Below are 24,066 nucleotides of genomic sequence, written 5' to 3'. Positions count from 1 at the left end.
CAAAAGATGGAATGAAGTCTATGCATTCCAGGTATTCAACTCCCCTGAAATTCAATAGCGCCAGCCACAGGCTTCCAAACAAAACTTTGTGGCCGATACCCATTCTTTTACAAAATAATTAACTGCTGTTATTCTATACTTTTCTTAGCAGTACCACAAAATGCGCAGCAATTAGTGGCTGGTGCAAACTGAAAACTAGGAGAGACTATCGATACAGAAATAGGACTGTGACATGTTAGGCATCATTGGTAAAGAAGATTTTTAGCACTAAAGGAATCATTCAGGATGAATTTGCTCCAACAAAACCCACTGAGCTCCACAAATAGGCAATAATCAATGGGCGTACATGAAGAGAATGTAGTGGCAGTTTGGGGATTCATTTATTATTTGCAAATTGTGTATTTTTCACATGCTAAAGCGTATCATTCAATATTTTCAGAAAAAAAGGATTAAAGTACGGGGACTGAATCATTGCATTCTCTGTATGGGTTCCACTACAAGCAGGAACGGGTGGCCTGAAAGCAGAATGTAGGAAATTGCCAGACAAAAAAAAACAGGACTAAATGAATATTTTTTTGAAAGAAAAATAATGTATATTGTTAATCACACAGTGACCCACCAGCACTGGAACTAAATTTGACTACTTTATGGTGGTGAGCAATTTGTACATAAGCAGAAAGCCGACACTTATGGTCGAAGAAGTAAGTGAGCTGACCTATTACGCCGTGCAGTATGCTGTGATGGGTAGAAGAGAAAAATAAACGACACATCCAAGGCTGTTGGAAAGCACCTGTTAGTATATATATATATATATATATATATATATATATATTCACTTTAAAAAAACAAAGCTTCCAATAGGTTATAACTTTACTGTTTTACTGCAGATGTTATATTGACTTTATCAATGATGTTATCAAAGATGTAATGAGAGCTGTAATTTGTTGGGTAACTAGCAGTGCATGACGAGGGTGCGTGTTATAATTACTTTAGGGAACAAGTTATAGTTACTTGAGGTAACTCTAACGATAACTGGCAAATTTCTATGGTTTCGTACGTTTAAAATGTGAGCCTAACTATAACATCCCTGTAGCCTTTGTTTTTTTAAGTGAATTTCTATGTTTTTAAAAAATTCTATTCCCTAACGATAACGTCCCTGTAACCTTTGTTTTTTCAGTAAATTTCTATGTTTCTTCTAATGTATAGTAATTTTCATTACTGTACGCTAATCCAACCACTGCCACACAGGCCCTGAGGCCACCCCCCATAAGCACCGAAACTTGCACTATGCACTGCCTTTGCCTGTGCACACTGGAGGTTGCCTGCAAGACCTGGCCTGCAGCCAGAACCTGGGGCCAAACCTCCTAGCCACCCAACCCCATGTTGTGCACAGTCCTTTGGCCGTGCACATCGGAAGTTGACTGCGGCCTCTCTGGGTGTCAGAATACGTGTGAGAGGGTTATCTGGGGGTCAGAGTGGCTGTGAGAGTGTCTGTCTGGGTGTGAACGTACATACAACGGTGTTTTAGTGGGTCTATCAGTGTGTGTACGGGTCTGTGAGTGCGTCCATGAGGCTGTCAGTGGGTCTGTGAGTGGGTGTGTGAGAGTCTGAGTGGGTGCGTAACTGTCAGAGTGGGTCTGTGAGTGGGTGCATGAGGGTCTGACTGGGACTGTGAGTGGGTGCCAGAGAGTCTGTGAGTTGGTGGGTGAATGTCTGAGTTGGTCTGTGAATGGATGCGTAAGTGTCTGAGTGCATGTGTGTGAGTGGGAGAAATTGGTTGAAAGAGAGAGAAAAAAGTGAGGGAGAGACATAGACAGTTTTTTAGGCTCCTTAGAATGAGATAGTTCTCCTCAATTTAAAATAAAAAATGTATCTGTAATTTTTTTTAAATAAAAATAATTTGTACTTTAAAAAAAAAAGACGGAAACAAGTCTGGCTGGACTGGAACTCTGACAGCTTAAGGTGAAGGTCTGGCAACCTTCAAACTGAGCTGTTGTCTTTTTTTTTTTTTTTCATATTTTTTCTTGGCCCTTTATGTACTATCTGGGACCGCGGGTCCATCCATATTTATTTCTTTATTTTTTTATAATTTTATAACAATGCCTACCCCGGTACATAGCAGGAGCTGGCCTGGGGCATGGTGGTCCGCAGGGCCATCTGTGGCTCCAAGAGGGGCCGCGCAGCTCCCCTCCCACAGTGCACACAGCCCCGGGGAAGTGGTGGTCCCCAGAGTTTGGGGGTCCCAAAGAACCCCCTTTCTTTTTTTTATATTTGCCCCGGGGAGTGGTGGTCCCCCAGGCAGTGGAGGGGGGCACATGCCCCCCCTGCTCATAATTCAGTGTACCCTCGGGAGGTGGTGGTTCCCAGGGCTTTGGGGGAGACAATCAGGCCTCCCCCACTGACTTAAAGCATTTTTACACTAGGGGGTGGCACCCCCGCTCATACTGTACATGGTCCCCGGGGCAGTGGAAGGGGCGGCTGGCCCCCTCCGCATTTCACAAAACAATATTTGTAGCCCTGGGGAGCTGGTGTTCCCCTGAGAAGCGGGGGGCACCTGGCCTCCCCGCACATCATTCATAATGAGGGAGGTGGCAGTTCCCAGGGCAGGGGGCCAGGATGCCCACCCCCATTATTATAAAAATGTCCCCTGGACTTGGCCCACCCAGGGGCTTTAAAATGACAAAGCACGGGAGACCGTGCTTAGTTGTTATTTTTTTAGTTTTTGCAAAATTTTCAAAAAACATTCTCTTTAGCCCTGGGGGGGTCCCTTTGGGACCTCAGAACCAGAGTTAAAGGTCAGGGTTTTTGTACCCTGGCCCCTTTTCTTTATTTTTTACTTTTTTGTGGGGACTCAGATGAAGCTGAGTCCCAAGATGGCTGACAACACTTCAACAGCTTCTGTTGTTGAAGTGTTATCAGCCAATCAGAGCTCTGCGAGAGAACAGGAGGGTTTGTGAATCCTTTGCATCCTATATATACAAATTTGGATTTTCTTGAATTTCTCTAAAACTACAGAACGGAATCGCAGCAAAACAAAAAAAGCACTCATTCTGGACCAGGACCTACGTTTCTGCTAAATTTGGTTTCATTCCGTCCAGTAATTTCGGCGCTATCAATGTTGAAAACCCCCGTGGAGAAATTAATAGGGAAAACGTGCTTTGGGACCTCCCCTTTTTCTCGGCCACTCCTATCCGGATCACCCTGAAACTTTCCAGACAGCAGCTGACATGACTAGCAAATCGTTTTGGAAAGTTTCATGAAGATTCGTCAAGCGGCACCAAAGATATAGGCAAGTAAAAAAAAACTTTTAATATAGAAACTAGGTCCTAATTATAACTACCTAGTGACAACTGCCACTAGGTGATATATATATATATATTTTAAACAAAAGCGTCCTCTCTGTGAAAGCGCACTCCCACCAGGTTAATTTAGGAAAATCGAAATTCAGCAACTCACAGCGAATTCCTTTCAGTCTTTTCAAAATTCAGGCCTATATCGAAAAAACATCTCTGGACACGTGTTTCGGGGTTGATCCCCTCATCAGCAGAGAAACTAAAAAATATATCACCCTCGTAGGTGCAGCCATTGCTGGATGTGTTCCAGACTCTCATTCCTTTTAAAGACCACATACCTGGCTCGTTCAGCAAATTCAATTGCAAGCACCTGATTAATATATTCAAGTACCAGCCCAAGTGCACGCTGGCCACGGTAGTCCTGCGCATTTGTAGTTGCACCCAAAGTGGGTTGCTGGAGCCAGACAAAATCATGAAAAGAATACAATTCTTGGAATATATGCAGCTAATTTGAAAATTCACGTCGAATTCGCCTACTGAGGAATTGTATTCTTTTCATGATTTTGTCTGGCTCCAGCAACCCACTTTGGGTGCAACTACAAATGCGCAGGACTACCGTAACCAGCATGCACTTGGGCTGGTACTTGAATATATTAATCAGGTGCTTGCAATTGAATTTGCTGAACGAGCCAGGTATGTGGTCTTTAAAAGGAATGAGAGTCTGGCACACATCCAGCAATGGCTGCACCTACGAGGGTGATATATTTTTTAGTTTCTCTGCTGATGAGGGGATCAACCCCGAAACACGTGTCCAGAGATGTTTTTTCGATATAGGCCTGAATTTTGAAAAGACTGAAAGGAATTTGCTGTGAGTTGCTGAATTTCGATTTTCCTAAATTAACCTGGTGGGAGTGCGCTTTCACAGAGAGGACGCTTTTGTTTAAAAAATATATATATATATATATATGTGTGTAATTTAAGTAAAATTAAAAAGTTTTGCTAATGTCAGACCTAAAAAACAACATGGTCCTACATTGCTTTACTTGAAAATATGAGGCTTTTCTTAATCAAAAAGGTTGCTGTGTAGGCTTTGCAGTGTTGATAGCTATGCAAAATGAGAGGCCTACTGCCTTTGTTCATAGAAATAGCTATTTAAGAAATGCAAAATGCAATGTACTAAGATACTGATACACAGAACGAACTGCTATTAGGAAATCGCTATTAAGAAATCTCATCGCATTTGAGTCAATGAGACGGTTTTTAATTTCCTAAATAACAATTTTTTAATAGGAAATTGCTATTTAGGAAATACAAAACCAAGGATGGCAATGGGCAAAAGGCCCCCCTGATGCACACCAAAAATAGCGATGACCTGTAGAGCATACATTTGCCTAAGGGGCATGTGTGTGCTCTACTGCACATTGGGGTGTTTTTTGAAATTGCACTTGGTTTGCATTTAGGAAATGCATGGTACATCAGAATAGGAATTGCAAATAGGAAATCCCTATTTGCAATTTCCTATTCTGGGAATCGCAAATTGCAATTTCTACAGGGTAGAAATCATAATTTGCAATTTCTTATAGGGCTTTGTACATAAGAAAAGCTCAGTTTGAATTTCTGAAAGGCCGAAATTGTGATTTGGACCATTAAGAAATGCAAACAGGCTTCATACATCTGGCCCTTAGACTTTCTCTCAAGACAACAAGCATTTGTTGTGGTCAGACCTAAAAGTGGCCTTAGTACTAAAGTCCTTCCTACTGCATTTGCCAAAGATTTAACAGTGGAAGCCCCAGCACATTCCAAATAATTCTAAATGTAAAGCCCCCTATTATTGTGTTTGTCATTCCTGCAAGTTCACAATAAATACTGCATTTGTCAGGAGGTTCATACAGTAAACCCCTTCCTATTATGTTTGACAAGGAGTTCACAATGTAAAACCCCTTCCTATTATATTTGTCAGAGAGTTTGCAATGTTTCTATTTCTATTGTTTTTAAGAAATCTGGTTCAAGAGATCCCAAGGCAGTAAGAATATATTATCCCAAATGTTGTCAATGGAGGTATTTCCCCTCTGGTGTCCCAGGGCCTCCATTTCTCCACAGACTGGGAACCATGGGCCAAAGTACTTTGATGCACACACCACTATATATACTATAATCAAAATAACAAACTGTTACAAGATTTCAGGTGCAATTACAAGTTGAAACCACTTCAGCAGAGGACTTGGAGATTAGACAATGTTCAAACCAAGACCCATAAGGAAATACTACAGGGCGCGACAGACGTCTTTCCGTGGTTCTGTTTTCTATTAGGTACTTTGTGATCATTTGCGCAGCCTAAAATCATGGAAACTAGCATTAACCTTTAGTTTTTTTTTGGAAAACATGAGGCTTTTCCCAATCACCAATGTTAAGTCTACAGGACTTTGTCATGTTGTTCATTTTGTAAAATGAGAGGCACCCTGCCTTTGCCTCCAAATGTAATAATTATTAAATCAAGGCTGTTGGCTTTAACTTGAATATTGTCATGACTATGCTGTCTTTGCCTTGAGAGACCAATGAAACAACTTAGGCAGATTGACAGTATACATTGACGTGGACATTAACTCTTTTATGAATACCAAGCATTTACTGCGGCTGAACTTAAGATGGATTTACACACTAACCATCTCCTTATTTAATTTGTAGGAGAGCTCACAATGTTAAAACCATTTCAATTGTAGTTTGTCAAATACTTTAAAGTGTAAAATCTCTTCCTTTGGCGTTTTACATGGTTGCCATTGAGTTAACAATGTAAACCTCTTCCTATTGCATTTGTCAATGTTTGTAATGTAAATCACATGTCCCTGTTGTATTTGTCGGAGTTAACAATGTAAAAGAAAATCTTACTGTTTTTGTTAGAGGGTTTACAATGTAAAGTCCCTGCGTATGGTGTTTCACAAGACATTCTTACAGTATTAATCAGAGAGCTCACAATGTAAAGCCAGTGTATGGCTTTTGGCAAGCAGTTCAATGTAAACACCTTCCTGTAATATTTGTAAGAAAGTTGACAAAGTGAAACCTCTTCCGAGTGTATGGGCCACTACGCTCCATCAATCAAAACCCCTTCCTTCTACATTTTTCCTGGGGTCTGCATTAACAATATCTCTATCTGTCATGAGCAATGGAACTACTTCTTATGCAGACTAACACAACTATTTTTCAATCCCATTCTTGCATAGTAGAAGATCAACATGTGGGTGCCCCACCTTCCTTCTCTATTACGTCTTAATGCTCATTTTCTGGTGATTTAAGTCTACCGCCTTTGGCATAACTTTTCATAATCAACAGATGAGACAACTGGCATCTCATATACCGTTTCCAAATGAGTCAATTAGTCTTTTTGCCTTGCTCACTGACTTTTCACTATGAAAAACTCCAGTCAACCATACTGAGTATAATCTGTGCAATACAAGCACTCTTTTTCAGAGGAAGCACATAACATCTACAAAATCAAATCTATCAGGGCGAAAGAGCAACATGTCAAAGACCCTTTTATCAGTAGTGATTCTGAAAGCTCTATTTCTGTTGATCACTTAAGTTATGGTGACAACTGCACTGCCAAGTGAGGCCTAAAACAAGTTCTAAGGTTGCCCCACAAAGCTATGGAATGTTACCGCTCATTTATTTTTTAAGTAAACGTTTTAGTTAATGGGTGCTAGATCTTTTCCAACACAACTACAGGAGCAAACCTTTGTCTCTCCAGAGCAATCCGGTTTTCAACTGAATCATTTTGTTTTTAACAATATTGTAGGTATACACTCTATGGTTGATAAATATATTAAAACACTGAATCAGTCAGTTTACATCACAATCCTAGACACTTTAACATCTTTCTACCGATTAGATAGACCATCTTTCTAGTGTAAATTACCTAATTTGAAAATATCCCCCGACTAATAAGATTGTTGATTGTGCTTAATTGTAACAACTGGTACAGATTTCAAATGGGGGCAAAAACTTTTAACAGAACAAATGAATACACTGAACAGGTTAGAACAGGGTTGTCTAGCGGCCCTCTGTTTTATCACGGTATTTGCACGACTTTCCCTTAATTTCTGCTTGTGTGGGTAATCATTTTTGATTTCCAACCAGTTCGTCTGGAGCCTGGCTTTAATGCCTTAATAGACTACACAGAGAGTCACTCCTTGAAAATAAATATTGTAAAGAGTAAAATTGTGAACTTTCCAAAAATAAGAAACATCTGCTGTCAGATGAACTCTGTGAAAAATCCATTTAGAAAATATCTCCAATTATATCTACATGTGGAAGGTTCTTTCTAGGAACCTATAAGACTCTTCTCACAGACATCTTCTCACATCAACAGCATTAAGACCAGAGGTGCTATTAAAACATTATATAGATCCGTAGGCCAAAGACTTTTCTTACACCTGCTACAGGTTATGACTCCAAAATTCCAACCACTCTTTTCTGCACAATAGAATATATAGTTGTTAATAACTTTCTTTTCTTAAAAAAGTAATACTTAAAATATTGAAAAAGTTGTGTTCTCTTGGACATTCAGTTCCAGTTGAAGCAATCTGCCTTAGCTTTTTTATCTAGCTGCTATTTCAAGGAGCTTATGGAAATAATTTGCTGGGACTGTCGATTATATCATGCACAATATAACACCTTACAAGCAGTAAATTGGGTAGGAGCTCTCACAGACTCTAGACATAACTTCCATTTTCTGATCAATTTTATCTTCTCCTAAAACAATGGAGCTGAATTTCCATGATATTTTAACCTGGACATCAACACTAAGGATGAAATCGATAATAAAGAAAACGATTAGAGAAGAGAGTTTTCTTGCAGATACTACAAATTACTTGAGACTTTCCTCTTACAAAACAATTACTGATTCTGCTCCTCAGAAAGCCCCAAATTCATATTAGGAACTTGAACACCAATAGCATACAAATATTTTTTTTCTGCCAAGGACTGCTGGTCTACTTCTCAGATCTGTTCCTGGGAAACAGGAAGGACTGTACAATGACAACTATGTATGCAGGCTATGCAAAAAGGGGCTTCAAGATATAAAAAACTTACAAAAGGGGATGGCAGAATACTTGCGCCCATCACCTTTTATTCTTACCCTGGCAAATGATCTGGAAGCATTCCAACCCATGTTTTGCCCACCATGTCACCTCAGACGAGTCTCAGCTCTATGCAAATTAGCCTACGTCTTGCTCTAATAGAAAGAACCCGGACCAATCTGCCAAGCCAGGTCATCTCTGAAACAGAACACAAACAGCCCAAGACCAGATTGGCGCACTTGAGCCTCTTCAATTGAGTGCAGTTTGGTTCGGTGGTACAGTGAGCACGGAGCTCACATTTAGACTGTTCCTACTGGAGCAGGACCAAGGCTGATTTGCAAATGGCTGGATCAAATATGAGGTGGCATGGTGGCCAAAACGATGGGTTGGAATGCTACTCTGAGAGATTGCCAGAAGTTAAGATTATTTGCAAGCTTTTCTTTGATCACCTTTGTGTGTTTATTGATTCGTGTTCGGTGGCCAGGGGTATGCTCAAAGGCAACTGGAACCAAACTGCATGAGATTGAAGGCCAAATAGGCCTTAACCAGTCTAAAATCATCACTAACTAGCATCAGAATGATGCTAGGACCCCAGGACGCAGAGCAACACGAAAAAAGATACGCTACCGAACTATTACGAATGAGCGTTTGGTAGCCAAACCTATAATATGATACAAATATACACAAACATGAAAATGGAACCAGTAGCAACTTTATGAGTTATTGTGGCTGGTGGAATTAGCTTATAATAAAACTTGTCATTCCTCTATCATTTTTGGTTTCCATTCATGATCCCTTTAGTAGAGCCATTCCATACCATCTTTCCCCCTATTAATTACGGTAATCACTGCATGACACCTGGAAGAATCCAGGATTAAGCCAAATCCAAAGGGGGAGTGTACAGGTAAACTATTGCACACAAGAGCAGGTCCTCACCTTGATTAGCAATCGCATCTGTTTGTTGTTAGAGAATTGTGTGTACTGTGAAAACTCTGATCCAGCTCATTGCCCTGCATCCCATAGGAAAACTGATAAACCTGATGGGACTGAAATTCATGCATCATGTATCAGTCCAGCTCCATCTCTGGTCAGTGCTTAATTTGTAAATAAAACGGTGCCTGGTGCCCAAAGCCCTCATCTTAAATACGCGGCTGCTGCAATTAAATGTGCGAACACGGAATTCTGAGGCAGCATAATCCTGGAGCTATCTCAGGCCTCGTCAATCGATTTAAAGCCACTCCCTGCCTCTTCAGCTCACCCCTGCATCTTTCTAATGTCTATCATTGTGACGCTTTTTCGTTTTCCTCTTCCCCCGTCTTTCCCAAATGTGTCTTTTGCCTGCAGCAAATGTTTGAGGCAGAAGACTAATCCCCGGCCCTCAAAAATAGACAAATTAAGCACTGTCTCTGGTTTCATATTCCCTGGTCAAACCTTTTCTATTATCCCCCTCTTACACAGCCATCGTACCAGAGGTGCCCAGAGACCACATAAAGGGTAGACAAGTGTATGGTCAGAGTGAATTAATTGTAATTTCCACTATTAGATAGATAGGAAAGTTCATGTTAATTCAATTCAGGTGATGTTAACACCTTTCTTTTTGTATGCTGTTTTCACACACTTGATCTTAGCTTAAGTTCTAAACTATAGAGGGTAATGTCAAGGAGGGTCACTGTCAGCATTCCTCCTGTTATCATCGGTTCCCATAATTCAACACTGACAATCTCTGTCATGCCCCTTTGCTTCACCGGCCATGTATGGGTAAATCCCATGCTTTGCTTGTAGTTGTTCTTTGAGACTAAGCTCTCCAGCAAAAATTTAGACATTTATCAATACTGATAGGGCTGAAGCAGTACAGATAGAACTGGACAATCCTGTGCGCTATCCACAGTGTAGGTGATATGATCAGGAAAGTACTGTTGTGTAGACCACAAATACCCAAACAACTGGTTCTTGCAGATCCTTTTTTTCTTAATTTTCTTTATTATTTTTCCAGTTATTACATCACATTCTTATTGTCTTTTATTAATTTAGAGATATATTGCTCCTGAGGCTAGGGTTTGTGCGTTTTTTTTTACATATCTTACCATGTTATGTATGTATGTACCATGAAGGGTGCTATTCATAAAGTAAATCTTCAAGTATAAGTAACCTCTTACACTTTTACACTTTTACACTCATTCACCATTTAAGGATGTAAGGGACATATGTAAGAGCCCCTAGTGCCACCGGAGCGTCAGTTTTAGTGACGCTCCGGTGTCGCTATGCACCGGACCGTAATTACAAGGTGGCGTTAAGCCACTTTTTGTAAATATGGCCCCTTCACATGCAGCACTTTGTGTGGAAGGGGCGTGCAATGGGTGCAATTTGCGACCCCCTTGTGACTCGCAGCACTCAGTGGGACGGTGGCCTGCTGGAGACAGCAGGCCACCATGTCTGTGACTGCTTTTAAATAAAGCAGTTTTTTTTTGTAATGCAGCCCGTTTTCCTTAAAGGAAAACGAGATGCATTCCAAAATGAAAAAATGAAACTTTTTTGTTTTATTTTTTCAGAGCAGGCAGTGGTCCATCGGACCACTGCCTGCTCTGAATTTTTTTTTTCCATGTCATTCACAAAGGGGAAGGGGTCCCATGGGGACCCCTTCCCTTTTGCGAATGGGTTACCACCAGTGTGACACTGGTGGTAACTGCGATTGCTTTGCGACTGCGTTCACGGTCACAAAGCAATGCAGCATCGCGCTGTGCCTCGCAATTAGGAAGGGGAACACCCCTTCCTAATTGCGACTCGCAGTCCCGTTTTGCAAATCGGTAACCAGGTTACCGACTCGCAAAACAGGAATTGGGCATCGCAATGTGGGTTTTGCACGTCGCAAACAGCGAAATTCGCTGTTTGCGACGTGCAAAACCTTTCCAACATCTTGCCCTAAGTCTTCAAGAAGCCGGCAAGAGTCAGAATCATTGATGTCAGCTAGGTGAAGGCTAAAATCATTGAGAGCCAAAAATGGTTTCACTTTAGGGCTAAAGTTGGGATGAGCACAGTAAAATTAGTGCTGAAGCCCCTTCTGGATCCTCGTGGGTGATAGATTTAAGTGTGGGCAGATAATTGGTGTTAAGTTTACTTAACACCAAGTCACTCTCTGGTCTAGGAGCATAGGGCATAACAGGAGACGGAAGAGCAGTAGAGGATGGCGATACTACCAAGCCATGAGGCTTTCTGCGCTCTCTAAGAATGTTGTATCCTGAACTGATAGCCATGGCTAAGTCAGGGATTCAGGCGGTGTGGAATTAAGTCTATGAAAGGAAAAGTTTGTGTAGTGCATAAAAATTAAGCAGGTCCCATATACAGGTAGTATGTTTAGAAAGGGGGTGCATGTTTATATACATGCATTTGAGAAGACTGGAAGTGGGGTGGGTGTTGGCTCCAGATACGGGCCATGCATTGGAGTTATTAACGGAATGGGAACTGTCTTCAGCAAGTGAATTTTGTTTTCGAGGGGTGAGGTTCTCCAAAGGAGAGATTGCAGTGCCACAAGAGAAGTTTCCATGCAAATACCTGAAGGGGTGCTCTGTGTTTCGCGGGGGTGAGACAAAGGAGGGCTGGTGTTGGGGGTCAAAAATTCCGCCTCCTAAACAGTTGAGAGGAATGGGCATGATGGGTGCAGATAGGGCTGCCATGTGATCCATTTTGAGGAGCCTCATGCAGGAAATGTGTCGCTTCAGAGGAGAGGAGCTGGTACTGATCACAGCTGGTAATGATCACTGCCCCTCCCACAGGACCAGGAAGTGATCAGGTCAATGGATAAGTGGCAAAATTAAAATAAACTTGCATTTGAAACAGGCTAAAATAAGAAGGTCAATAGAAACCAAACTCAGATCTCTGTGACAGTAGACACTAAAGGATTGGCACTGAAGAATTGCTGGAAGATGGGAACAATACATTTGGTTACAATTGCCAGATTTTAAGTCTAATGGGGTTGTGGCTATTCTTGTAAAGCAAAGCCTCCAACATCTGAGGAATCATAATCTTGAAGTTTTCCTTGTCACTGCCTGATGTATGTGAGCTATTTCATCCTTAGTGCCCTGTATGTCTGTTTCTTCAGTGACTGACGTTTTGACATGGCTTTGGCATGAAGCTACCACCACTAGTGTTGTTTTCTTATCCTCTTGCATCTGTGATGATGAGGGCACCATCACAAACTTGCAGAACTGATGCCGGGAGGTTTGACTATCTATTCTTTGGCTTCATGCGGAATGAGGCAGTAGCAGTTGTCAAGGCGTTTTCATTCAAACCTCGGTACTGCTCATCCCAATCCCATGCTTCATCAGGTTTTATCACAAAGTAAGAGCATTGTTTTATTAGGATCTTCAGCTTAGTCCAGGCTGTCTCCAGGTGGGAAGGTAGCACAAAAGTATTCTGCCTCCATGGTAAGATCTAGCCAAAATCAATACACTGCCCTCATCTGTTTTAGAATGTCCAGTTTTCCTGACTGCATGTAGGAGTGTTCTCTATCCCAGACACTTATAGGTTTTGTCACTATCATCTTGGGGGGACACATGGAGGGAACCAGAGAGCTGGAAACCAAAGTGCTCTTTCAACAGTGAAGGAGGACAATCCCTGGGGAGCTACTTCAGCAGGCATTGTTCTGCAAATTGTGTTATGTTTGGGCCATAAATACCCTCTGGTAAACTGTTAATGCCAATAATACTGCATCTTGAGCATCCCTCTGCATCATCTACTCACCCTTCTAGGAAACTGATCCATTCAGTTAGTTTCTAGATCTATTTCTCTAGTTCAGTGCTTATGGTTTTAGATCGCTTATATAGTGGTTTCATTATGGTGAGCTCTCTCTGTTAATCTGCGCTGGTATTCTCACAAGAGCCCAAGGTCCACCATTGCATCTACCTTGACATCCATTGCATTGCTGTTCTCTGAAATGGCCTCCAGCATCTTGTCCAATTTATCCAGTTTGGGTGTTGCTAATTTGGCCCTTTCTCTTTACTGCAATGGTAATCTGATCTAGGTCCAGTCTCCCTGGACCTCATTACTTCTATATGAGGAACGTTCTTGTTGGGCTTAGATTTGATGATTTGGTGCCAGGATTGAGTCTAAGGAAGGGTTGTCTTTGGAGGAGAGCTACACAAACTCTTCAACAGTCTTGTTTATTCCCCTGGAATTCTCAATATTTGTGTTAGGGCTAGTGCGCTGCCTCATGGTTATAGCTGCTTTATTGTTCAATGTCCTCGTGCAGTCCAGCCTTCAATGTCAGATTAAGCGGTGATATACTTTAGCTGTGACCTCCCTGTGGTTGAGGGTGCCTCAGGGCAGTCAAGCCCTGGTGCCGTCATACAACTGAGTTTTTGCAGTTATGGTTGGGCATGTCTGGTATACTCAAGAACCCGTTCGTTCTCCATTTTAGAGGTGTCACCTACTTTTTCCCTTTGCTCCGGTGTACTGTTGCATTGAGTCTGCCACTGTATCGTTCATGATGGAGACAGTGTAAGGCCCCACTGCCAAGGTCAGCTCACATCCCTTGGCCACAATGGGGTGTACTACTCACTCAGGGGATGAAGGAATGGTTGGCCTACCCAAATCTCGTCCCTCATCTCACATTACACTCATTTGCTGCCTCCTCTCCACACTGCTGGGTGGGTCTCCTTTTTGCCAGGCCTTGTCTCTTGGTGATGGTGAATCTGGATGTCGGAAGATATCGAATGGAGTTTGCTTCTTTTGGCATGGTCCAAGCAATAAATGCTCTTGATTTCTCTAGATGGATTTGCTCATTCGGCCTCTCATGCGGTGGATGATGCAGGATATCCAGGCACAGGTCGGGAGCTTCACAAAGAAGCACCATCGATGTTAGCTGACAAAGTGAAGTCCCCTCGGAAGTCTTAAATGGTATTCGTTTTGGATTTTTTTGCATAGATATTGCCCTAGCCACTCTCCCAAAGTGCACAAGACTGCAATTCAGCACAGATTAAAGGGTGCTCGGTAGCATTCAATAACAAAGCACAGGCACACAGGAGCAACATTCAGTATATGGTTAGACATTTAAAGCTAGTGGTTAATACATCAAGAAGCATACCAGGACAGCATGAGCACAAGGGTGTTCGTCACATATGCCGCATTTGTTCCTTCACATATGCCAAAGGAACATGCAAATGTATTTACATACTGGACAGGACAGCAATGTAGATGGTTTGCATTTCACACTTTCTGTCTTATGCATGGTTAGAGTATTTCCTAATTCGAAATGACCACCACCTTTTTATGACCTCCGATTCCTCAATGGCCCAATTAACTAATCTAAGATGGCCATCACTGACTTCCAACCCAAAAGAAACTCTGATGGAATTTATACTGGAACTGCCTTCTAGTGTATGCCTGGCAATGTCCGCCACTGGTGGATTCTTCCACTGCCTGGCTCATTCACTCAGCTCATTTGCATCATATGCACCCTGTTTGAGTTTTAAATGTCTTCCTCTGATTCTTGTGTAAACTGCTTGCTACTTAACTTAGCTTATTCTTGCACCCTCACCAGTAGAAGCCAGTCTCTAGCTTCCACTTGATCCCAGTTGCTCTCTGGACTAACAATTGTAAGATTATTACTTTCAATACTGTCATGCATTTCTTGTGGTATTAAATACTTCCTTCCCTAATAGGAACTGGTCTACTCCTGACTTACCTGAACTGCCTGACCATAGTTTTTTTTGCAACCTAGACTATCCAGAATCCCGTTTCTGTTGCCAGGTTTTGAAAGTGAGGTTGCCTTGTTAGGAATTGTACAAGGTACAACCCTGAACCATATGGCTTCCCAGTCTACTAGAACCAAGAAAGTTTGCAAACATACTTATTGTCACAATAAATCATTGCTTAAAGGGTTAGTATATTCAGGATTACATATACATGGTTATTAACATTGCATTACATAGGAGTATATGAGCATGATAAAGACATAATTTAGGTTTGTTTTCACACTGCTATTTAGAGTATTCCATTAGTTGAATGCAATAATATGTTGTATAATTATTCACCTTTCTATAAACAGATGGGAACACTATTTAGTGGGAAACCACATGCTTTTTCTTTGGATAATCAACTATGGAATTTAAAACAGGCCCATCAAGACTTAGGCCCGGATTTATACTTTTTGATGCAAACCTGCGTTAGCGCAGATTTGCGTCAAAACGTTTACCGCCGGCTAGCGCCATTTGGATGCTAGCCGTGTGTCATATTTAAGGAATTACGCCAGCCGGTGGTAAGGCCTGATTAGCGTAAAAATAAATGACACTAACCGGGTGGGGGAGGCGTAGGGGAAACAGGAGGTTGTAGGTCAAAGAATGGCGTTAGTCAGCTTAGAGTCAGAAAAATGACTCTAACCTGAGTAGCGTCATTTTTTGAAGCACAACCCGCATGGACATGACTCCTGTCTTAGTAAAGACAGGAGTCATGCCCCCCCTGCCCAATGGCACTGCCCAGGGGACTTGTGTCCCTTGGGCAGGGCCATTGGTCACAGTGCATTGTTGGTGGCCCAAGTTAGGCCCCCCTATGGCACTTTAAAAAAAAAAAAAAAAAAGCTTACCTGGACTTACCTGGGATGGGTCCCCACATCCTTAGATGTCCTCCAGGTGTGGGTAGGGGTGGGTGGGGGTGTCCCTGGGTGCAGGGAAGGGCACCTGTTGGCTGTTTCCATGGCCTCTGACCATGGAAAATGGCCCACAGGTCCCCTAATGCCTACCCTGACCCAGGCGTTAAATAATGGCACTAAACAGGCTTAGAGTCATTATTTAAAGCCCTCTTCCTCCCGTGCATGATTATTGAACGGGAAGATAAATAAGGCGCAAAGGCCTTAAAGTCATTTTTTGCCCGGGAATGCCTACCTTGCATCTCATTGACACAAGGTAGTTTTCTGAAGGCAAAAATTACGTTAACTCCAATATTTTGACGCTAGATGGGTCTAGCGTCAAAATATAAATATGGAGTTAAGTTTGCACCGGATTTGCGTAAAAAAAATGACACAAATCCGGCGCAAACAAAGTATAAATATGCCCCTTAATACGTTATATAACTGCATTTAATCATTTGGTAGTTGAAACTGGTTAGCCAGAAGAAAGAGATCTACTCTCCATTAGTAAGGGCTATGTAACAAATTGAATGATGTATTAACAAATGCTGTGAATCCTCCTACTAATTTATTTGAACTCATAGATTTAGTCGTACAGTTCGATCTTTGTTGGGACCGGAATCCCCACTGATTGGTACACTATGGCCCTTATTTATACTTTTTTAGCGCTGCATTTGCGTCGTTTATTGATGCAAAAACGGCGCAAACTTACAAAAGAAATTGTATTTTGGAAGTTTGCGCTGCTTTTGCGTCAAAAAATTAGGCAAATGCGGCGCTAAAAAAGTATAAATGAGGGCCTATGTGTTCCCCTGCACTGACTGCAAACTGCGTGTTTATTTGGTCCTGACTTTGTATTTTGACTTTTAAGTCACACGAGTCTAAAATTGTGTTCAAAGTCCTGTCCTAGGCTTGAATATCCTGTGAACTGGAGTAGCGCGTAAAGGGTGTGCCCTGCTATTAACAGTTAATTGTCATTGTCATTGTCATGAGGTGGTGGAAAAATACTGTGGTTAAAAGTATTGGCGGGTGTGGAAGTCTTCAGGTGAGGCCTACGTGTTTATCTTTCTCTCATTATTACTACATCTGGCTGATAGTTTAAGAAACCTCACACTGCACACTGCACACTGCATCTGTTGTTGTTGCTTCTGGATGGAGACAGCTCCAGCGCTACCGGGTGGATGAAACCTCATTCAACATAAAGGCTGTGTCTGGAGAACAGCCCTGGAAGGACACTTAAAAGAAGAACCACCTCACAATACAGTTCTACAGTATGAGATAGTGAATACATATGCCCTGTCTGGAAGTTATTATTATTATTAATCCGTTCTTATAGCGCGCCAGGCTACAAAAACGAGGGCTTCGCAGCGCTGACAGAAATCGTAAGAAATGCAGTAATGGGTTCAATATACCAACAGGTGTGTCTTTAAAAGATTCCCAAAGTTGAACAGATTCCTGGTTCCCCTGATATGAGTGGGGAGGAAGTTCCAGAGCTTGGGGACCTGGTAGGCAAACAATCATCCTCCACTTCTGGCCCTTTTAATTCTAGGGAAGGTGAAGGTGGTTATTAGGTCTTAAATTTCCTGCATTGCTAAGGGGGACAATGTAGATTTTCCTAGTTTATGACGGAAAGTCTTAATTTTATTAAAGACACGGAGGCGAGTATTATGCGTTTCTTTTCTTGCTTTATTTAATGAGCAGCAGTCAAGAAACTACAAATCCCATAAGGCTTAACATCTGTAGCCAATGGGATTAAAAAGATAGTTCAAAACACACAGAACCAATAGTAATTACGATATGGCATTATGACGTCACTTGACTGCAAGCAGCCCTCTTTTCTTGCAAATGAAGTCAGTTAACTGTGAACAAAGGAAACAACAAGCAAAGAATAAACAGAGCCATGAGGAAAGCAAAAACATCAGAGAAAAAGTCCAGGAGCTTGCAGAAGCGAGGGTGGTCCGGCCAAACCGACAGGGATGATCCAAGTCCTGAAGGGAACGAAATGTTTGGATGACCTGACGGGATCTGATTAGGACGTTGTCTGAGTGGTTGAAGCCGGAACTAGAGAAAGGGAGGGAAAACAAAGTTATACAAGAGGTGGGATAATACTCGCCTCCGTGTCTTTAATAAAATTAAGACTTTCCGTCATAAACTAGGAAAATCTACATTTTATGTCAAGACCGGAGGCTCCTATTATGCGAGTTTAAAGCATATTAATCACGTTGAAAGAAGCATTATCAATTGGTTTGCAATAAAACACTTTAAAAGTATTATCATTGGACCAATCCGCAGATTTTAGAATATCCTCCAAACGGGAACCCGCCCAAAAGGCTTTGGAAGCCATAGCCCCCCTAGAGGAATGAGCTCCAAACTTGGAAACATCAATACCAGCCAAGGACATAATCAGTCTTACCCAACGTGCTAGTGTAGCAGAAGAAACAGGGTTATGGGGTTTTCTGAAAGATATGAGAAGTTGGGAGGAGGATGTTCTCAAATCTGCAGTTCTATGCTCATAGACTTTGAGACATTGTCCTACACACAATTTTGGTTGAAGCGGAAAATAGGGATAAAAGACTGATGACAAATTCGTCTTAGTGCATCTTACAACCGAAAACAACACACCCGACGGGGTGAATTGACGGCTGGAGACGTCCAAAGCCTTAACATCTGATAACCGTTTAATAGAAACTAAACATAATAACATTGTTAATTTAGCAGATAAAAGCTTTAATGATAAACTTGAATTATCTGGTAATGCAATCAAATATTTCAAAACAATATTAACATCCCACAAGTGGTTGTATTTTGGTAACGGAGGTTTAGAACATTTTACTCCCTTCAATAATTTACAGACCAACGGGTGCTCGCCTACTGGTTTCCCGTGAACATGAATATGGTTGGAAGAGATAGCAGATCTGTAAAGATTGATAGTGCGAAATGCTTTACCTTTGCTAGCTTCCGAGGCTAGAAAATTTACGACAAAAATAACATCTGCTGAAAAGGGATCAATTTGTCTTCCCACACACCAGCAATCCCATAGAGACCAGGCCGCCTTATAGGCTTTTTTGGTGCCTGGGGCCCAGGAGCTTGAGATGTAATGGGAAGCTTCTGCCGAAATGACAGGGGAAGACTGGGGATTCCTGATATTTTCCAAGCGGATAAGGTTAGGATATTGTTCAGAATAAGGGGGTGAGCACGGTGAAGAGGGTCTAGCAGCAGATCCGGAAAGGATGGAATTAGCAAGGGAAAATCTATTGACATTTCTAAAAGAGTGGGGAACCAAATTTGAGATTGCCAAAACGGGACGATAAGAGAGAGAGAGGCGTGTTGACGTCTGGCCTGAGCCAGAACCCTGTTGATCATTATGAAAGGAGGAAAGGCATAGTTGAGGGAAAACGACCAGTCTTGAGAGAAAGCATCTGATCCTAAGGCTAAGGGATCTGGGCGCCAGCTGTAAAATTGGGGAAGTTGTGTGTTGAGTTGGGATGCAAAAAGGTCTATGGAAAAAGGGCCCCATAAGGATTGAATGCTGTGAAACACGGAAGGATGAAGTCTCCAATCGCTGGAGTCTCGAAGGTGACGAGAATGCCAATCCGCCACTGTGTTGAGAGTCCCAGGAAGATACTCTGCATGTACCGAAAGATGGTTTGAGAGGCAAAACTCCCAAAAGCTCTTGGCTAGATCTGCCAAAGGTTTGGATCGTGTGCCCCCAAGATGGTTTATATATCTGACTGCAGATATGTTGTCCATCCTGAGCAGGATTGCACAATGTACTTTGTTCTTTGCAAGACTTCTGATTGCAAAGGAGCCTGCAAGCATCTCTAAACAATTGATGTGCAATTTGGACTCCTCGCTTGACCATGTACCTCCAGTCGAGATGGGTCCACAGCGGGCCCCCCAGCCTTGATGACTTGCATCGGATTCTAACACAAGATCTGGGGCTGATGGAAAAATACTTCTCCCGTTCCAAGCAGCTAAATGGTCTATCCACCATTGAAGCTCCGTGCGAGACTCTATGTCCAAAGGAACGAGATCGGAATACGAAAGCCCCTTTCTCAGGTGTTGAATCTTTAATCTTTGAAGGGCACGATAATGAAGGGGACCCGGAAAGATTGCTTGGATGGAGGAGGAGAGAAGACCTACAACTCGGGCTAGAGTTCGGAGGGAAATGAGGGAATTTCGGAGAATTTGTAGAATTTCTGATTTTATGGATTTTATTTTTGACGATGGTAGAAGAAGGGACGCTGAGAGGGAATTGATTTGAAACCCTAGAAATTCTACGACTTGGGAAGGGATAAGAAGGGATTTTTCTCTGTTTATTATGAAACCCAATTGCTCCAACAGAGAGCAAGTCGTTTGCAGGTGGAGTATGAGAGTCTGAGGCGATTGACTTAGGATGAGGATATCGTCTAGATAAATTAATAATCTTATCCCTTGAGCTCTTAGAAAAGCTACCACGGGTTTCATGAGTTTTGTGAAGCACCATGGGGCCGACGATAGACCGAAGGGCAGAGAGGTAAAGGGTATACATTTTGTCTAACCATTGGAATTGGAGAAATTTTCTGTATTCTGGATGAACCGGAACGACTAAGTAAGCGTCCCGTAGATCCAATCTGACCATCCAGTCGTTCTGGAGGAGAATATCTCTGAGATGGAGGATTGTTTCCATTTTGAAATGCCGGTATACTACAAACCGGTTGAAATGTTTTAGATTGATGACTGGACGCATCTTTTTGTTTTTCTTTTGAACAAGAAAAATTGGGCTGATAAAACCTGAAGGAAGGGGAAGAGTGGGCGCAATCGCTTGTTTGCGTAACAATGTGTCTACCTCTAGGGAAATTAGATGAACCATTTCTGTAGAAAATTGGGGAGGAGGTTGGAAAAAAGTTTGGACAGGAGTAGAATAAAGTTCTATTTTGTAACCTAGAACTGTGTTTAACACCCAAGCATCTTTTGTTATTGCATGCCAATTTGACAGAAAATGGGAAATACGACCTCCTGTCGGGAAAGAATCGACAAAGAGGCTTACCTGTTGGGTTGGTGGCTCTGGAATGTCTGGTCGACCTGGCACGGTATCCTCTGCCACGTTGGGGGTAGAACTGAGGTCTAAAGTCCTGCTGATATGAGCTGTAATAACCTCTGGAGCCTTGATTGGTGAATCCGCGGCCGGTAAAGCGACCCCTGCCTCTACCGGCCCTGGCAAAAACCCGCTGGTGAAACATTTTTCTCATGGACTGTTGGGCTTTGGTTAACGAGGTGAAAGTAGCAACATATTTGCCGAGGTCCTTGATAAAGGAGTCTCCAAAAAGCTGTCCATCCGATTGGAACTGAGGTTGAACGGTTGCCAATTTGACGAGTTTGGGATCAAGCTTAATAAGTAGACCTTTACGTCTCTCGTGAATAAAGGAAGAATTTGCATTTCCCAAAAGGCAGAAACAACGCTGAATCCATAAAGATAACTCTTCTGGGTCCAGAAAGGACCCGTCTAGTCTGGCTGATTCCACAAGATCGAAAATTCTAGTAAGAGGCCCAGTAATATCTAAGAGTTTATCTTGGCAAGAGGACCAAGCTTTATCTACGCCCTTGCGCGGGTCCTTGCCTTGTTTGGTGAAGAAAGTCAACATTTGTTCATCAATAGTAGGAGTGATAGTGGCTTTGTTGGAAAGTACGGGACGAGGACATTCAGACTTTAATTTGGACCTGGTTTGTTTGTCTAGTGGAGAAAATAGTTTTTGTGCCACATAACGACCCACATGGTCCGCTGGAAACCACTCCGTGGAATTGGGATGATGAATTTGAGAGGGATCGAACATAGGAAAACCCTCTGAGTCAAAGAGAGAAGGGGTAGCAGAGGTTATTTTTGGTTTCTTTGGAGGAATGGAAAAGGACTCATCATCGTCTTTATCAGATAAATAAGAATCTGAATCTACATCAGGCATATCTTCGTCTGTATCTTGAATAACTGGAGAAATAACCGGGAGAACATTGCGTTCTTTAGATTTTCGTTTTAGAGAAGATTTTGGCGCCATATTGTTATACTCCTTGGCAGGAGCCTTGTGAGGAACCGCGTCCTCTGGCATACGTGAGAAGGACTCACTTTCCATATGCGTCCCCATATCTGGCTTCGCTGGTGGACGCGTACTGCATTCCCCCGCAGTCTGGGCCGATTTGGAAATTAAGTTAGAAAGGTTATTCTCCAGATTTTTTGATAATTTTTGTAATGAGGAAGAAACTGCCTGATGGACAGAGCTTCTGATGAAATCACAAAGTTCATGTCTCATGTCTTCCAGTTCAGAGGAAACACTCTGTTCCATAGAGGAATTGCCAGGTTCCATTATGTCTTTAAAGACAGTAAAATATGTAGAAATAAAATAGAATTGAAAAAATTAATTTTGAAAAGTCAGGAGACCAAAAGCGAGAAAAAACGGAGTCTTTTTGAAAGCAGAGGGACTAGAAAGGGTTAATAAAATAACCCTGGTCGAAAAGAAGCCACTAAAGTTGCTCTAGATAATAAAGAAGAATGCCGTCAGAAGCGCTCTGATATACGACGTCTCTGCCTCAGGAGCAAACCGAGTGACGGTTGCTGCCTGAGGCAAAAGAATGTTCGGAATTTTTGAACGCGCGCGCCGTGCGTCTAAAGTAAACAAAGCCGGCGTCAGCTGGAGCGCACGGCTGGAAACCCTCTGAGAGAGGGCCGGAAGAAATGTAAACAGACGGCAGTTGCCGTGAGCTGGAAAGGCATGAAAGGAATGCCTAAAAGCGAAACGCACGCGACGCGTGCTGAAATTCAGAAATAAATTGAGAGCTGACGGGCTCAGCTCCAAACAACAAAAATACAGTTGACGAGTGGTCGGAGTCGGATATAAACATGCGGCAACTTGCCGTCTAACATGACAAAGGCCAAAATACAGTATTATTTACAAACCAACAGCATTAAAATATCAGATAATGTATTAACAAGGAGAAAAGAAAATGCGACTTATCTCGACTGCAGCAGCAAGAAAAGAGGGCTGCTTGCAGTCAAGTGACGTCATAATGCCATATCGTAATTACTATTGGTTCTGTGTGTTTTGAACTATCTTTTTAATCCCATTGGCTACAGATGTTAAGCCTTATGGGATTTGTAGTTTCTTGACTGCTGCTCATTAAATAAAGCAAGAAAAGAAACGCATAATAGGAGCCTCCGGTCTTGACATAAAATTAAATGACTCAGAATATGAGGTCCCTGTGCATATTTGATCTTTTCTTCAATGTGTTCAATGCAGAGAGCCTTGAAGTCAATCCTTTTACTTACTGGCAGGCAATGCAGACTGACCAGGACTTGAAGTACAGACCGCCATTTAGCAAGGTTCATTAGGACACTGTATTGCCTTTTCACTTGAAATAATAGAACACAATCGAAAATAAGTTCAGCACTCTTAGTCTTAATAATGTATTTATTAAGGCACCTCCCAAACATAAAATAAAAGACATAAATATATGAGATTAAGTATATCACTAAAGTGCAACAGAACATGTGTATGTACTAGAATAAGTATATCAGTAAGGTGATCAAGAGAAGAAATGTGCAAGGCATCCACAGAGCATGAGTAAATGAACCAAATGATCAAGATTTAAAATACATCACTGACTGAGTTGCAGTCAACATCCTGGCCAGCATGACTGCAGAGCCCTCAGATCAGTCACGCAGCAGTCTTGATGGGGACCACTAAACGACCCCTCGGCAATGAGTCCGTTCCACAGGTGAGCTACTGTCTGAGCGCCAAGATTGCCTGTCTTTTTTACCTTAAAACAACTCAAGGAGAAGATTCTAGAAAACCCCTCCCTTCTGTCATGAAATTAAAGCTGGCTGTGCTTGTCTGCATTGAAAACACTCACCGGACCTGGCCAGACTTCCATGTTTGTTCGTAGACAGAGCCGTACATTCCTCTGGCAAAAACAATCTCAGCCTTGTGAACTTTATGAAATGAGCATTCCACATAACATGTTCCAGAAACTGTCCGCCTCTGTACTTGTGGGAAGGAAAACAAGTTCTGTGAAAAAAATAAACTGTGCTGCCCTGCAACCGCAGCAGGACACAAAATAG

At 42.2% G+C, this 24,066-nt stretch overlaps 1 protein-coding gene across 1 annotated transcript; it reads right to left on the bottom strand.

Moving 5' to 3' along the window:
* Positions 1 to 17,645: 17,645 nt before the first annotated feature.
* LOC138259957 (uncharacterized) lies at positions 17,646 to 22,704 on the bottom strand. Its single transcript, XM_069207966.1, has 2 exons — positions 21,010 to 22,704; positions 17,646 to 18,041 (listed from the first exon to the last, which is right to left on the bottom strand). Exons 1-2 carry the CDS (start codon positions 22,313 to 22,315, stop codon positions 18,010 to 18,012), a joined length of 1,338 nt encoding a protein of 445 aa, XP_069064067.1. The 5' UTR covers positions 22,316 to 22,704; the 3' UTR covers positions 17,646 to 18,009.
* Positions 22,705 to 24,066: the final 1,362 nt, after the last annotated feature.

Source organism: Pleurodeles waltl, chromosome 9, assembly GCF_031143425.1.
Source record: "Pleurodeles waltl isolate 20211129_DDA chromosome 9, aPleWal1.hap1.20221129, whole genome shotgun sequence".
Lineage (NCBI taxonomy): Eukaryota > Metazoa > Chordata > Amphibia > Caudata > Salamandridae > Pleurodeles > Pleurodeles waltl.
Note: the sequence above shows the minus strand (reverse complement) of the source record. Positions and strands in the feature narration are given on the sequence as shown.